This window comes from Oncorhynchus mykiss, chromosome 6, assembly GCF_013265735.2.
Source record: "Oncorhynchus mykiss isolate Arlee chromosome 6, USDA_OmykA_1.1, whole genome shotgun sequence".
Taxonomy (NCBI): domain Eukaryota; kingdom Metazoa; phylum Chordata; class Actinopteri; order Salmoniformes; family Salmonidae; genus Oncorhynchus; species Oncorhynchus mykiss.
Window position 1 is genome coordinate 86,222,068 of NC_048570.1, and position 16,854 is coordinate 86,238,921.

Consider the following 16,854-nt stretch of genomic DNA (forward strand, 5'->3'; position numbering starts at 1 on the left):
TCTCTCTGTCTCTTCCCCTCTCTCTCTCCCCCTCTCTCACAGTCTCGTCCCCTCTCTCTCTCCCCCTCTCTCTCTGTCTCTTCCCCTCTCTCTCTTCCCCTCTCTCTCTCTCTCTCTCTCTCTGTCTCTTCCCCTCTCTCTCTCCCCTTCTCTCTCTGTCTCTTCCACTCTCTCTCTCCGTCTCTCTTCCCCTCTCTCTCTGTCTCTTCCCCTCTCTCTCTTCCCCTCTCTCTCTCCCTCTCTCACTCTCTCTTCCCCTCTCTCTCTCCCCCTCTCTCTGTATTTTCCCCTCTCTCTCTCCCTCTCTCACTGTCTCTTCCCCTCTCTCTCTTCCCCTCGCTCTCTCCCCCTCTCCCCCTCTCTCTCTTCCCCTCGCTCTCTCCCCCTCTCTCTCTCTCTCTCCCCCTCTCGCTCCCCCTCTCTCTCTGTCTCTCCCCCTCTCTCTCTCCCGCTCTCTCTCCCCCCCTCTCTCTGTCTCTTCCCCTCTCTCTCTCTAACCCATGTGTATGTTTTCTCCCCTCCAGGTGGTCTACCCTATGAGTTTAAGGTGGTGATAGCAGGGAACCATGAGCTGACCTTCGATAAGGACTTTATGGCTGAGCTGGTCAAGCAGGATTACTACCGTTTTCCCTCCGTGTCCAAACTGAAGCCCGAGGACTTTGATGACGTCCAGGACCTCCTCACTAACTGTGTGTACCTCCAGGACTCTGACGTCACCGTCAAAGGCTTCCGGATATATGGGACACCATGGTAAGGAGGAATGGGAGTTTACACACAATCCCCACCACCTGAACGTGTGTGTGTGTGTGTGTGTGTGTGTGTGCGTGGTGGATTCATTCATACCATCATCCATCAATGAATCCAGGCCGCATCACATCCGGCCGGGTTTGGGAGTCCCATAGGGCAGCACACAATTGGTCCAGCGTTGTCCCGGTTTGGGAGTCCCATAGGGCGGCACACAATTGGTCCAGTGCCGTCCGGGTTTGGCCGGTGTAGGCCGTCATTGTCAATAAGAATTTGTCCTTAACTGACTTGCCTAGTTAAATAAAGGTTACATATCTATATTTATTTATGTAATTGTCTAGTTGTAAACGGTAAGCCTCCAACAGACTTTATATGACTTGTCTTGGTCCCGTGTTTTAACACACTGTGTCACCACTACAACTCCTCCAGATCCCTGAGGAAGGGCAGTTTATACCAGGTTATCTTCCCTCATTCTCCTCTGTCCCCTCCCTATAGAGTTTACACCAGGTTATCTTCCCTCATTCTCCTCCCTATAGAGTTTACACCAGGTTATCTTCCCTCATTCTCCTCTGTCCCCTCCCTATAGAGTTTACACCAGGTTATCTGCCCTCATTCTCCTCTGTCCCCTCCCTATAGAGTTTACACCAGGTTATCTTCCCTCATTCTCCTCTGTCCCCTCCCTATAGAGTTTACACCAGGTTATCTCCCCTCATCTCCTCTGTCCCCTCCCTATAGAGTTTACACCAGGTTATCTTCCCTCATTCTCCTCTGTCCCCTCCCTATAGAGTTTACACCAGGTTATCTGCCCTCTGTCTCCTCCCTATAGAGTTTACACCAGGTTATCTTCCCTCATTCTCCTCCCTATAGAGTTTACACCAGGTTATCTGCCCTCATTCTCCTCTGTCCCCTCCCTATAGAGTTTACACCAGGTTATCTTCCCTCATTCTCCTCCCTCCCTTCTCCTCTGTGTCCTCCCTATAGAGACACAGGCTTTGTACTCTGGCAGCTCACAGAAAGGCTCCACTGACACGCTGGCTGCTCATCCCAACACACACTACTCCTTAATGGGGTTCCTCAGGCTTAGATTACACCTGTGTTTTGACATGGAGGTTAAGTGATACATGTGGTACTGGAACACTGTGTCAATAGACAGTAGTCAGGAGTGTGTGTGTGTGTGTGTGTGTGTGTGTGTGTGTGTGTGTGTGTGTGTGTGTGTGTGTGTTCGTGCGTGCGTGCGCATTCGCATGTTGGGGGGGAGACAATGTGTACACGAGAGATAGGTGGCACACAGTGACAGTGTGTCAATAGATGTGTGTGTCCATGTGTGTGTCCATGTGTGTGTCCATGTGTGTGTCTGGGTACTGGATGGAATGGAATGAAACACATTCCTGCGGCCTAGCGGCTCCCCTCTCTCCTCTATTCAGGGACTTTCTCTCTGATCTTTAAATAGGTAACCAGGTCACACCTCCGTCCTGTCGCGGGGCTATAATTAGCTGTTTAGCGGCTAGGCTAGGGAAGCAGTGGGTGCCAGAGGGGAGACGGATACGGCATTCCGGACATCACAGAAACAGCAGCAGGCCAGACAGGGAGGAAACAGAGGGGGAGAGAACCAAGGGCCAGAACAGTCAATATATCTTGATGTCTTCTCTCACCTGCTCTCTCTTCCTCTTCTCTCTCTCTCTCTCCATCTCTTTCTCTGTCGTTCTCTCTTTCTCTCTCTTTCATTCCTCTCTCAGTTTCTCGTTCTCTCTCTCGTTCTCTCTCTCGTTCTCTCTCTCGTTCTCTCTCAGTTTCTCTCTTTCTCTTTCTCAGTGCATGCTGGGAGTGTTTTGTAGTTGAGCGGCTGGGGATAATGGCTCTGTCCTAACTTATTGTCTTGATTCTATCCTTGGTAAAAAACTAAATGTTTAAAGTTAGATGCTGGAGGGTGAATACACTTTTATTTTAACAGTACATATTGTTTTTTAAAGTTAGGTAGGAAGAGGACAGAGTTTAGTTTCCCGGGGCTTGGAAGGTGTGGTGTGTGCGATGGCAGCCTAGACGCTGTTGTTACGGCATGGATTCAGGTGTGTTCCTGAGCATGGAGTTAAGGTGGAGGAGGTTCTGCTCGCGGTCGGCGAACAGGTAGGAGCTGAATTCATACATTCCACATCTAGAATGAACAAAGCTGTGGTTTTGTTTATGAAACGAGTGAATTTGGTGAGCAACAGTTAAATGTGCACCTTAAAGTGAGGCTTGGGGAGGGTCCCTATGCAGGGTTTGCCAGCACAGGTAGTCTTCTGTGTTTTGAGTGTGGGGATTTGGGGCATAAGAGCTTTGCGTGCCCAAATAAAGGCCGTAGACAAGGTGAGGATACAATTGCCAGTGGGGGAAATCGAGGTCAACATGCAAGGGGCCATGAGACGCAGGCAGCAGAGGCTGGGCCTAGTCATGCTATAGAGGGGGGTGTGGATGAGGCTGGGCCTAGTCATGCTGTAGAGGGTGGTGTGGATGAGGCTGAGCCTAGTCATGCTGTAGAGGGTGGTGTGGATGAGGCTGGGTCTAGTCATGCTATAGAGGGTGGTGTGGATGAGGCTGGGCCTAGTCATGCTATAGAGGGTGGTGTGGATGAGGCTGGGTCTAGTCATGCTATAGAGGGTGGTGTGGATGAGGCTGGGCCTAGTCATGCTATAGAGGGTGGTGTGGATGAGGCTGGGTCTGGTCATGCTATAGAGGGTGGTGTAGATGAGGCTTGGTCTAGTCATGCTACGGATGGTGGTGTAGATGAGGCTGGGTCTAGTCATGCTATAGAGGGCCAGACATATTGTGTACCGGGATGCTCAATCACAGACTTTGTTCTTGTTCTTAATCAGGGACATGTTGGACTTGTTGAGAGGTTCTAATGTGAACTTTGGACTTTGGACTGGCTTTTGATAGAGTGGACCATGAGTATCTGTTGAATGTGATGTTTGGGTTTGGGGAAAGGTTTTTTGGCCTGTGTTGTATGCTGGGGCGTCATGTATGGTCAAGTTGGGAGGGGGGCTCAGCAGGCCAGTCTGCGTGAGACGGGGCTTCAGACAAGGATGCCCTCTATCGGGCAGTTATATACACAAGCCATTGAGCTTTTTTGAGCCTGCTACGCAGGTGACTGCAGGGAGTGTGCTGGACAGGGATGGGTGTGTTGACAGGCATAGCAGTGTCAGCGTATGCAGATTACGTTTCTGTGATGGGCAGGATATGCAGGCACTAGAGACTAGTCTGAAGTTGTACGAGGGAGCTTCGTCAGCTAAGGTGAACTGGGGCAAGTGCAAAGCTCTGTTATGTTGGGCATGGAGGGATATGGCCCCTCTTCTGCTTCCAGGGGGTTTGCAGTGGGGTTGTGAAGGGCTTACAATTTTGGTGGTGTACCTGGGCTCGGAGAGGTGGATCAGGAAGAACTTGGAGGGGCTGTCACAGGCAGTGGTGTCAAGACTGGCCAGGTGGAGGTGGCTCCTGTCCCAAGTGTCAAAGGTGGGGGATAACAAACCCTTTACTATAATTTAATGGGATGGTCTCTGCGCGCCTTGGGGTGGAATTTGAGTTCTATAAAATTATAAAAAGTGAGGAGATATTTCAGGAGATATGGTGTGTCGGGGGGCTGTCTGTACAGCTGGGGAAGATGGGTTGGATATATGGTTGTAGAAGTGGTGAGATTTTTGGTTATTGTGATGTGTGGTGTTGTTTTGTATCGTGGAGCAAGGTGAGTATGAGGTACAGGGGATATTGTTTTTTTGTCTTAATAAGGGGGAGTGGGGGAGGGGGGTTTAATGAAATGAGAATGTATCATTAAATAAAGACAAAAGGTCTCTCTCTCTTGTTCTTTCTCTCTGTTTTCTCTCTCTCTGTCCTTCTCGCTCTTCCTCTTTCTTTCTCTCTCTCTCTCTTGTTCTTTCTCTCTGTTTTCTCTCTCTCTGGCTCTCCCACGTTCTCTCACTCTCGTTCTCTCTTTCTCTGTCCTCGCTCTTCCTCTTTCTTTCTCTCTCTCTCTTCCTCTTTTTCTCTCTCTGGCTCTCTCCCACGTTCTCTCACTCTCTCATTCTCTCGTTCTCTGTCCTTCTCGCTCTTCCTCTTTCTTTCTCTCTCTTGTTCTTTCTCTCTGTTTTCTCTCTCTCTAGCTCTCCCACGTTCTCTCACTCTCATTCTCTCTTTCTCTTTCCTTCTCGCTCTTCCTCTTTCTTTCTCTCTCTCTCTCTTGTTCTTTCTCTCTGTTTTCTCTCTCTCTGGCTCTCCCACGTTCTTTCACTCATTCCTCTTTCTCTCTCTCTGGCTCTCTCCCACGTTCTCTCACTCTCTCGTTCTCTCTTTCTCTGTCCTTCTCGCTCTTCCTCTTTCTTTCTCTCTCTCTCTTCCTCTTTCTCTCTCTCTGGCTCTCTCCCACGTTCTCTCACTCTCGTTCTCTCTTTCTCTGTCCTTCTCGCTCTTCCTCTTTCTTTCTTTCTCTGTCTTCCTCTTTCTCTCTCTCTCTCTCTCTCTCTCTCTCTCTCTCGTTCTCTCTTTCTCTGTCCTTCTCGCTCTTCCTCTTTCTTTCTTTCTCTCTCTTCCTCTTTCTCTCTCTCTCTCTCTCTCTCTCTCTCGTTCTCTCTTTCTCTGTCCTTCTCGCTCTTCCTCTTTCTTTCTCTCTCTCTCTCTCTTGTTCTTTCTCTCTGTTTTCTCTCTCTCTGGCTCTCCCACGTTCTTTCACTCTCTCGTTCTCTCTTTCTCTGTCCTTCTCGCTCTTCCTCTTTCTTTCTCTCTCTCTCTTCCTTTTTCTTTCTTTCTCTCTCTCTCTCTCTCTCTCTCTCTCTCTCTCTCTCTCTCTCTCTCTCTCTCTCTCTCTCTCTCTCTCTCTCTCGTTCTCTCTTTCTCTGTCCTTCTCGCTCTTCCTCTTTCTTTCTCTCTCTCTTCCTCTTTCTCTCTCTCTCGGTTTTCTTCTCTCAGTCTCTGGCTCTCTCCCATGTTTCCTCACTATTTCCCTCTCTCAATATTTCTTCCCTGCCTTTCTTTACCTCTTTCTTTTCCCCATCTGTCTCTTTCCTTCTCTCTTTCTCCATCCCTGTTACGAGAGAAAGCCACTCCCCCTCCTTCCCTGGTGTGTGTTTACTGTGAGGGCTGCTAAGTGTCTGTTGTGACAGCTTGGGGTCATGTGAGAGGCAGAGGGGACAGCTTGCCAACCCCCCCACACCACCTCTCTCGCCCCCCTCTAACCAGTGTCCGTGTGGCCTGAGGTCTGGCTTGCAGCAGTCCGGGATGCCCAGCCTGTCTGTCCAGTGTGAGGTCTCACTTAGCTCCACATTGACCCCAACACTACACCACGTGGGTGACCTGATAAAGTGGACAGCTAAGAGCGTTGCTCAGACAAGTGGGTTTCAACCTTCTGAGTCCAGCATATAATGGCACCCTTGTATTCCTAATTTAAGTACAGGGGGTAAGGTTAAGGTTTGGGATGGGGTTATAATAATAATAATGGCTATGGCCTAGACCAACAGTACACTACACCCCAACCTAACAGTACACTACACCCCAACCTAACAGTACACTACACCCCAACCTAACAGTACACTACACCCCAACCTAACAGTACACTACACCCCAACCTAACAGTACACTACACCCCAACCTAACAGTACACCACACCCCAACCTAACAGTACACTACACCCCAACCTAACAGTACACTACACCCCAACCTAACAGTACACTACACCCCAACCTAACAGTACACTACACCCCAACCTAACAGTACACCACACCCCAACCTAACAGTACACCACAACCCAACCTAACAGTACACTACACCCCAACCTAACAGTACACTACACCCCAACCTAACAGTACACTACACCTCAACCTAACAGTACACTACACCCCAACCTAACAGTACACTACACCCCCTACTACTACTACTGCTACTACTACTACTGCTGCTGCTATGGAGAACATAAATGTTTCGTTAGCTAGTGTTTAATACTCTCCTCCATCTCTATGTTGACTGGTGTTTAATGCTCTCCTCTATCTCTATGTTGACTGGTGTTTAATACCCTCCATCTCTATGTTGACTGGTGTTTAATACCCTCCTCCATCTCTATGTTGACTGGTGTTTAATACCCTCCTCCATCTCTATGTTGACTGGTGTTTAATACCCTCCATCTCTATGTTGACTGGTGTTTAATACCCTCCTCCATCTCTATGTTGACTGGTGTTTAATACCCTCCATCTCTATGTTGACTGGTGTTTAATACCCTCCTCCATCTCTATGTTGACTGGTGTTTAATACCCTCCTCCATCTCTATGTTGACTGGTGTTTAATACCCTCCATCTCTATGTTGACTGGTGTTTAATACCCTCCTCCATCTCTATGTTGACTGGTGTTTAATACCCTCCTCCATCTCTATGTTGACTGGTGTTTAATACCCTCCATCTCTATGTTGACTGGTGTTTAATACCCTCCTCCATCTCTATGTTGACTGGTGTTTAATACCCTCCTCCATCTCTATGTTGACTGGTGTTTAATACCCTCCATCTCTATGTTGACTGGTGTTTAATACCCTCCATCTCTATGTTGACTGGTGTTTAATACCCTCCTCCATCTCTATGTTGACTGGTGTTTAATACCCTCCATCTCTATGTTGACTGGTGTTTAATACCCTCCTCCATCTCTATGTTGACTGGTGTTTAATACCCTTCTCCATCTCCATGTTGACTGGTGTTTAATAACCTCCTCCATCTCTATGTTGACTGGTGTTTAATACCCTCCTCCATCTCTATGTTGACTGGTGTTTAATACCCTCCTCCATATCTATGTTGACTGGTGTTTAATACCCTCCTCCATCTCTATGTTGACTGGTGTTTAATACCCTCCTCCATCTCTATGTTGACTGGTGTTTAATACCCTCCATCTCTATGTTGACTGGTGTTTAATACCCTCCTCCATCTCTATGTTGACTGGTGTTTAATACCCTCCTCCATCTCCATGTTGACTGGTGTTTAATACCCTCCTCCATCTCTATGTTGACTGGTGTTTAATACCCTCCATCTCTATGTTGACTGGTGTTTTATACTCTCCTCCATCTCTATGTTGACTGGTGTTTAATACCCTCCATCTCTATGTTGACTGGTGTTTTATACCCTCCTCCATCTCTATGTTGACTGGTGTTTAATACCCTCCATCTCTATGTTGACTGGTGTTTAATACCCTCCTCCATCTCTATGTTGACTGGTGTTTAATACCCTCCATCTCTATGTTGACTGGTGTTTAATACTCTCCTCTATCTCTATGTTGACTGGTGTTTAATACCCTCCTCCATCTCTATGTTGACTGGTGTTTTATACTCTCCTCCATCTCTATGTTGACTGATGTTTAATACCCTCCATATCTATGTTGACTGGTGTTTAATACCCTCCTCCATCTCTATGTTGACTGGTGTTTAATACCCTCCTCCATCTCTATGTTGACTGGTGTTTAATACCCTCCTCCATCTCTATGTTGACTGGTGTTTAATACCCTCCTCCATCTCTATGTTGACTGATGTTTACTACCCTCCATCTCTATGTTGACTGATGTTTAATACCCTCCATCTCTATGTTGACTGGTGTTTAATACCCTCCTCCATCTCTATGTTGACTGGTGTTTTATACCCTCCTCCATCTCTATGTTGACTGGTGTTTTATACTCTCCTCCATCTCTATGTTGACTGGTGTTTAATACCCTCCATCTCTATGTTGACTGGTGTTTTATACTCTCCTCCATCTCTATGTTGACTGATGTTTAATACCCTCCATCTCTATGTTGACTGGTGTTTAATACCCTCCTCCATCTCTATGTTGACTGGTGTTTAATACTCTCCTCCATCTCTATGTTGACTGGTGTTTTATACTCTCCTCCATCTCTATGTTGACTGGTGTTTAATACCCTCCTCCATCTCTTATGTTGCCTGGTGTTTAATGCTCTCCTCCATCTCTATGTTGACTGGTGTTTAATACCCTCCTCCATCTCTATGTTGACTGGTGTTTAATACCTTCCTCCATCTCTATGTTGACTGGTGTTTTATACTCTCCTCCATCTCTATGTTGACTGATGTTTAATACCCTCCATCTCTATGTTGACTGGTGTTTAATACCCTCCTCCATCTCTATGTTGACTGGTGTTTTATACTCTCCTCCATCTCTAGGTTGACTGATGTTTAATACCCTCCATCTCTATGTTGACTGGTGTATAATACCCTCCTCCATCTCTATGTTGACTGGTGTTTAATACCCTCCTCCATCTCTATGTTGACTGGTGTTTAATCTCTATGTTGACTGGTGTTTAATACCCTCCTCCATCTCTATGTTGACTGGTGTTTAATACCCTCCTCCATCTCTATGTTGACTGGTGTTTAATACCCTCCATCTCTATGTTGACTGGTGTTTAATACCCTCCATCTCTATGTTGACTGGTGTTTAATACCCTCCTCCATCTCTATGTTGACTGGTGTTTAATACCCTCCATCTCTATGTTGACTGATGTTTAATACCCTCCATCTCTATGTTGACTGGTGTTTAATACCCTCCATCTCTATGTTGACTGGTGTTTAATACCTTCCTCCATCTCTATGTTGACTGGTGTTTTATACTCTCCTCCATCTCTATGTTGACTGGTGTTTAATACCCTCCTCCATCTCTATGTTGACTGGTGTTTAATACCCTCCTCCATCTCTCTGTTGACTGGTGTTTTATACTCTCCTCCATCTCTATGTTGACTGATGTTTAATACCCTCCATCTCTATGTTGACTGGTGTATAATACCCTCCTCCATCTCTATGTTGACTGGTGTTTAATACCCTCCCCCATCGCTATGTTGACTGGTGTTTAATCTCTATGTTGACTGGTGTTTAATACCCTCCTCCATCTCTATGTTGACTGGTGTTTAATACCCTCCTCCATCTCTATGTTGACTGGTGTTTAATACCCTCCATCTCTATGTTGACTGGTGTTTAATACCCTCCTCCATCTCTATGTTGACTGGTGTTTAATACCCTCCTCCATCTCTATGTTGACTGGTGTTTAATTCCCTCCATCTCTATGTTGACTGGTGTTTTATACCCTCCATCTCTATGTTGACTGGTGTTTAATACCCTCCTCCATCTCTATGTTGACTGGTGTTTAATACCCTCCTCCATCTCTATGTTGACTGGTGTTTACTACCCTCCTCCATCTCTATGTTGACTGGTGTTTAATACCCTCCTCCATCTCTATGTTGACTGGTGTTTAATTCCCTCCTCCATCTCTATGTTGACTGGTGTTTAATACCCTCCTCCATCTCTATGTTGACTGGTGTTTAATACCCTCCTCCATCTCTATGTTGACTGATGTTTACTACCCTCCATCTCTATGTTGACTGATGTTTAATACCCTCCATCTCTATGTTGACTGGTGTTTAATACCCTCCTCCATCTCTATGTTGACTGGTGTTTTATACCCTCCTCCATCTCTATGTTGACTGGTGTTTTATACTCTCCTCCATCTCTATGTTGACTGGTGTTTAATACCCTCCATCTCTATGTTGACTGGTGTTTTATACTCTCCTCCATCTCTATGTTGACTGATGTTTAATACCCTCCATCTCTATGTTGACTGGTGTTTAATACCCTCCTCCATCTCTATGTTGACTGGTGTTTAATACTCTCCTCCATCTCTATGTTGACTGGTGTTTTATACTCTCCTCCATCTCTATGTTGACTGGTGTTTAATACCCTCCTCCATCTCTTATGTTGACTGGTGTTTAATGCTCTCCTCCATCTCTATGTTGACTGGTGTTTAATACCCTCCTCCATCTCTATGTTGACTGGTGTTTAATACCTTCCTCCATCTCTATGTTGACTGGTGTTTTATACTCTCCTCCATCTCTATGTTGACTGATGTTTAATACCCTCCATCTCTATGTTGACTGGTGTTTAATACCCTCCTCCATCTCTATGTTGACTGGTGTTTTATACTCTCCTCCATCTCTAGGTTGACTGATGTTTAATACCCTCCATCTCTATGTTGACTGGTGTATAATACCCTCCTCCATCTCTATGTTGACTGGTGTTTAATACCCTCCTCCATCTCTATGTTGACTGGTGTTTAATCTCTATGTTGACTGGTGTTTAATACCCTCCTCCATCTCTATGTTGACTGGTGTTTAATACCCTCCTCCATCTCTATGTTGACTGGTGTTTAATACCCTCCATCTCTATGTTGACTGGTGTTTAATACCCTCCATCTCTATGTTGACTGGTGTTTAATACCCTCCTCCATCTCTATGTTGACTGGTGTTTAATACCCTCCATCTCTATGTTGACTGATGTTTAATACCCTCCATCTCTATGTTGACTGGTGTTTAATACCCTCCATCTCTATGTTGACTGGTGTTTAATACCTTCCTCCATCTCTATGTTGACTGGTGTTTTATACTCTCCTCCATCTCTATGTTGACTGGTGTTTAATACCCTCCTCCATCTCTATGTTGACTGGTGTTTAATACCCTCCTCCATCTCTCTGTTGACTGGTGTTTTATACTCTCCTCCATCTCTATGTTGACTGATGTTTAATACCCTCCATCTCTATGTTGACTGGTGTATAATACCCTCCTCCATCTCTATGTTGACTGGTGTTTAATACCCTCCCCCATCGCTATGTTGACTGGTGTTTAATCTCTATGTTGACTGGTGTTTAATACCCTCCTCCATCTCTATGTTGACTGGTGTTTAATACCCTCCTCCATCTCTATGTTGACTGGTGTTTAATACCCTCCTCCATCTCTATGTTGACTGGTGTTTAATACCCTCCTCCATCTCTATGTTGACTGGTGTTTAATACCCTCCATCTCTATGTTGACTGGTGTTTAATACCCTCCTCCATCTCTATGTTGACTGGTGTTTAATACCCTCCTCCATCTCTATGTTGACTGGTGTTTTATACCCTCCTCCATCTCTATGTTGACTGGTGTTTAATACCCTCCTCCATCTCTATGTTGACTGGTGTTTAATACCCTCCTCCATCTCTATGTTGACCAGCCAGACTATGAGAGAAAGCATTAAGCCATGACGGAGACGGAGAACAGGCTCCTTACTAACAGATGCTTAGCAGAGCTGATACCTAAACCAGCTGCCCCCTGTGACCCAACTACCCACACACACACACACACACACACACACACACACACAGTCTCATAGGGGACAGTTCAATCAGTCAATCATAGTTATTTATAAAGCCCCTTTTACATCAGCAGTTGTCACAAAGTGCTTCTACAGAAACCCCCTAGAAAGGCTGGAACCAGGGAAGAAACCTAGAGAGGAGCCAGTCCTCTTCTGGCTGTGCCGGGTGGAGATTATAAGAGTACGTGGCCATTAAGGCCAGATCGTTCTTCAATATGTTCAAACGTTCATAGATGACCAGCAGGGTCAAATAATAATCACAGTGGTTGTATAGTGTGCAACAGATCAGCACCTCAGGAGTAAATGTCAGTTGGCTTTTCATAGCCGAGCATTCAGAGGTTGAGATAGAAGGTGAGGAAGAGAGAGGAAGAGAAAGGGGGGGAGAGGAAACAGCAGGTCTGGGACAAGGGAGCACGACCGGTGAACAGGTCAGGGTTCCCTCACTGCAGGCAGCACAGCAGAAACTGGATCAGCAGCACGACCAGGTGGACTGGGGACAGTCATCAGGCCAGGTAGTCTTAAGGCATGGTCTTAGGGCTCAGGTCCTCCGGGAGGGGAGAGAGAGATGGGAGAATTGGAGGGAGCATACCTAAGATCACACAGGACAAGACAGGAGAATTACATCAGACAGGACAGACTGACCCTAGCCCCACGGTACATAGACTATTGCGGCATAGATACCGGAGACTGAGACAGGGGTGGTCGGGGGACACTGTGGCCCTGTCTGATGACACTCCCGGACAGGGCCAACCAGGCAGGATATAACCTCACCCCTGTGCAGACCCCTCACCCCAGCAGAGACAGAGCTGATGGGTGTCTGCTACTGTTAAGGCTGCTGAAGGCAGTGCTCTGCCTCTTGGCTTGAAAGCAACACCCCACTGGGCACAGACATCAATTCATCATCTATTCCACATTGGTTCAACGTCATTTCATTGAAATGATGTGGAAACCATGTTGATTCAACCAGTGTGTGCCCAGTGGGACATCTCTAGATGGGTAACGCTGCACAGTCTTCCACATGACTAGTGATGATGCTTACTGCTCATCCTTAGACAAAGACAAGGTCCCTTCTATGGTCCTTTTTCAGTCAAATGTCTTGACCTCTGTTTTTCTGAGACATATAGATTTTTCCAGCTTCCATATTCATGGCTCTGGTTGTCTTTGTATTTGGTAAATGGCAGCGGCTGCATAATGCAGCACGTAGACTAGTGTCAGGTGTGACGTGATGTTAAGGTGCTTCGGGAACGTTCTGGAAAGGTGGACATTGATCTCAGTGGAAAACACACATATCCTTGCTTAGGAGCATACAAACACTCACACACACACACTTTCCTACACACACACACCCCCTTTCTCTTGTTTCTCTCGCTCTCTCGCGCGCACATAAACACACACACACACACACACAGACACACACACACACTTTCTCTCGCTTCTCTCGCTCTCTCGCGCGCACACACACACACACACACACACACACACACACACACACACACACACACACAGTAGTGTGGTGGGAGGCATGGTAGACAGACTACAGATATTGATATGTGTGGAGTCCTGCTGGTTTCTCTGACTCTGATAAGATGTACTGACGGATTGAGACCAGAGACGGGAGTTAAGATACAGTCTTTTAACACACACATACACACACACACACACACACACACACACTTTCCTACACACACACACCCTTTCTCTCGCTTCTCTCGCTCTCTCGCGTGCACACACACACACACACACACACACACACACACACACACACACACTGCCTTCAAAAGTGTGTCTGCCTCCTGTCTGCTTGTATGTGTATGTTTTTGTATAACTGAGTGAAAGCTGGTGTGTGTGTGTGTGTGTGTGTGTGTGCGTGCGTGCGTGCGTGCGTTTGTGTTTGTTTTGGGGTCAGCCCTCTATAGGGATTACTCCATTGTGTGGAGTTCCCTGGTCTGTGGTGAATCTCCTACTCCAAATATTACCCTCCCCAGTATGGCCTCCCCCTTCTCTCCTCCTCAATACGGCCTCCCCCTTCTTCTCTCCTTCCCAGTATGGTCTCCTCCCCCTTCTCTCCTCCTCAGTATGGCCTCCCCCTTCTTCTCTCTTCAGTATGGCCTCCCCTTCTCTCCTTTTCAGTATGGCCTCCCCCTTCTTCTCTCTTCAGTATGGCCTCCCCTTCTTCTCTCTTCATTATGGCCTCCCCCTTCTTCTCTCTTCAGTATGGCCTCCCCTTCTTCTCTCTTCAGTATGGCCTCCCCTTCTTCTCTCCTCCTCAGTATGGCCTCACCCTTCTCTCCTCCTCAGTATGGCCTCCCCCTTCTTCTCTCCTCCTCAGTATGGCCTCCCCCTTCTTCTCTCCTCCTCAGTATGGCATCCCCCTTCTTCTCTCTTCAGTATGGCCTCCCCCTTCTTCTCTCTTCAGTATGGCCTCCCCTTCTTCTCTCTTCAGTATGGTCTCCACCCCTTCTTCTCTCCTCCTCAGTATGGCCTCCCCATCTTCTCTCCTTTTCAGTATGGCCTCCCCTTCTTCTCTCCTCCTCAGTATGGCCTCCCCCTTCTCTCCTCCTCAGTATGGCCTCCCCCTTCTTCTCTCCTCCTCAGTATGGCCTCCCCCTTCTTCTCTCTTCAGTATGGCCTCCCCCTTCTTCTCCCCTTCTCAGCATGGCCTCCTTCTTCTCTCCTCCTCAGTATGGCCTCCCCTTCTTCTCTCCTCCTCAGTATGGCCTCCCCTTCTTCTCTCCTCCTCAGTATGGCCTCCCCTTCTTCTCTCCTCCTCAGTATGGCCTCCCCCTTCTTCTCTCCTCCTCAGTATGGTCTCCTCCCCCTTCTTCTCCCCTCCTCAGTAAGGCCTCCTTCTTCTCTCCTCCCCAGTATGGCCTCCTTCTTCTCTCCTTCCCAGTATGGCCTCCTTCTTCTCTCCTCCTCAGTATGGCCTCCCCCTTCTTCTCCCCTCCTCAGTATGGCCTCCTTCTTCTCTCCTCCTCAGTATGGCCTCCTCCTCAGTATGGCCTCCCCCTTCTCTCCTCCTCAGTATGGCCTCCCCCTTCTTCTCTCCTCCTCAGTATGGCCTCCCCCTTCTTCTCTTCTCCTCAGTATGACCTCCCCCCTTCTTCTCTCCTCCTCAGTATGGCATCCCCCTTCTTCTCCCCTCCTCAGTATGGCCTCTTTCTTCTCTCCTCCCCAGTATGGTCTCCCCCTTCTCTCCTCCTCAGTATGGCCTCCTCCTTCTTCTCTCCTCCCCAGTGTGGCCTCCCCCTTATCTCCTCCTGTGTTCTCAACTGTTTGGCTGTACAGATCCTGTTAAACTTTGGTTAATGGTTATGTATTTTAAGAGTGGAAATCAAGGCTTGTTTGTATCTTCTGTTGCTGTTGTCTTTGAGTTGGTCAACTCACTGGCTGTTAAATACCGCAGTCACAGAGCAGCACTCAGTGACCTACCGTAGGGAAACCTGCTATCTTCTGTTGTTGTTGTCCTGAGAGTTAAATACCGCAGTCACAGAGCAGCACTCAGTGTCCTACCGTAGGGAAACCTGCTATCTTCTGTTGTTGTTGTCCTGAGAGTTAGTCAACACCCTGGCTGTTAAATACCGCAGTCACAGAGCAGCACTCAGTGTCCTACCGTAGGGAAACCTGCTATCTTCTGTTGTTGTTGTCCTGAGAGTTAAATACCGCAGTCACAGAGCAGAACTCAGTGTCCTACCGTAGGGAAACCTGCTATCTTCTGTTGTTGTTGTCCTGAGAGTTAAATACCACAGTCACAGAGCAGAACTCAGTGTCCTACCGTAGGGAAACCTGCTATCTTCTGTTGTTGTTGTCCTGAGAGTTAAATACCACAGTCACAGAGCAGAACTCAGTGTCCTACCGTAGGGAAACCTGCTATCTTCTGTTGTTGTTGTCCTGAGAGTTAAATACCACAGTCTCAGAGCAGAACTCAGTGTCCTTCCGTAGGGAAACCTGCTATCTTCTGTTGTTGTTGTCCTGAGAGTTAAATACCACAGTCACAGAGCAGAACTCAGTGTCCTACCGTAGGGAAACCTGCTATCTTCTGTTGTTGTTGTCCTGAGGGTTAAATACCACAGTCACAGAGCAGCACTCAGTGTCCTACCGTAGGGAAACCTGCTATCTTCTGTTGTTGTTGTCCTGAGAGTTAGTCAACACCCTGGCTGTTAAATACCACAGTCACAGAGCAGAACTCAGTGTCCTACCGTAGGGAAACCTGCTATCTTTTGTTGTTGTTGTCCTGAGAGTTAAATACCACAGTCACAGAGCAGAACTCAGTGTCCTACCGTAGGGAAACCTGCTATCTTCTGTTGTTGTTGTCCTGAGAGTTAGTCAACACCCTGGCTGTTAAATACCACAGTCACAGAGCAGAACTCAGTGTCCTACCGTAGGGAAACCTGCAAATGACAAAATCTGCATTTGAGACCTGCATTTAGTCCTTTATTCATTTTCCTCTGGAAAGGTCAGAGCCTCCACCCGCGTGTGCCTGTGAGTGAGTGCTCCTGTGTGTGTGTGCTCGTGCGTGCGTGCGTGTGTTTGTGTGTGTGTGTTTGTGCCTGTGAGTGAGTGTGTGTGTGTGTGATTGTGAGTGAGTGAGTGTGTGTGTTTGTGAGTGAGTGAGTGAGTGAGTGAGTGAGTGAGTGAGTGTGTGTGTTTGTGTACGCTTTCGCTGCAATGCATTTACGTACCTCTGTGTCTCTGCCTTCTTTTTTTATACAATATGATACAATAATATGAAGCAGTTGTGGATAGGTGATAGATATGGGGGTATGAAGGGTTCATTGTAGATAGGTGATAGATATGGGGGTATGAAGGGTTCATTGTAGATAGGTGATAGATATGGGGGTATGAAGGGTTCATTGTAGATAGGTGATAGATATGGGGGTATGAAGGGTTAGTTGTGTATAGGTGATAGATATGGGGGTATGAAGGGTTAGTTGTGG

At 47.1% G+C, this 16,854-nt stretch overlaps 1 protein-coding gene across 1 annotated transcript in view; it reads left to right on the forward strand.

Annotated features, from left to right (window-relative positions):
- LOC118964953 (metallophosphoesterase MPPED2) overlaps positions 1-16,854 on the forward strand; it is a 120,234-nt gene that overhangs the window by 50,416 nt on the left and 52,964 nt on the right. The window contains exon 4 of the mRNA XM_036981323.1: positions 525-750. Within this exon, the coding sequence (XP_036837218.1) occupies positions 525-750 (226 nt within the window). The remainder of the gene's footprint in view (positions 1-524; positions 751-16,854) is intronic.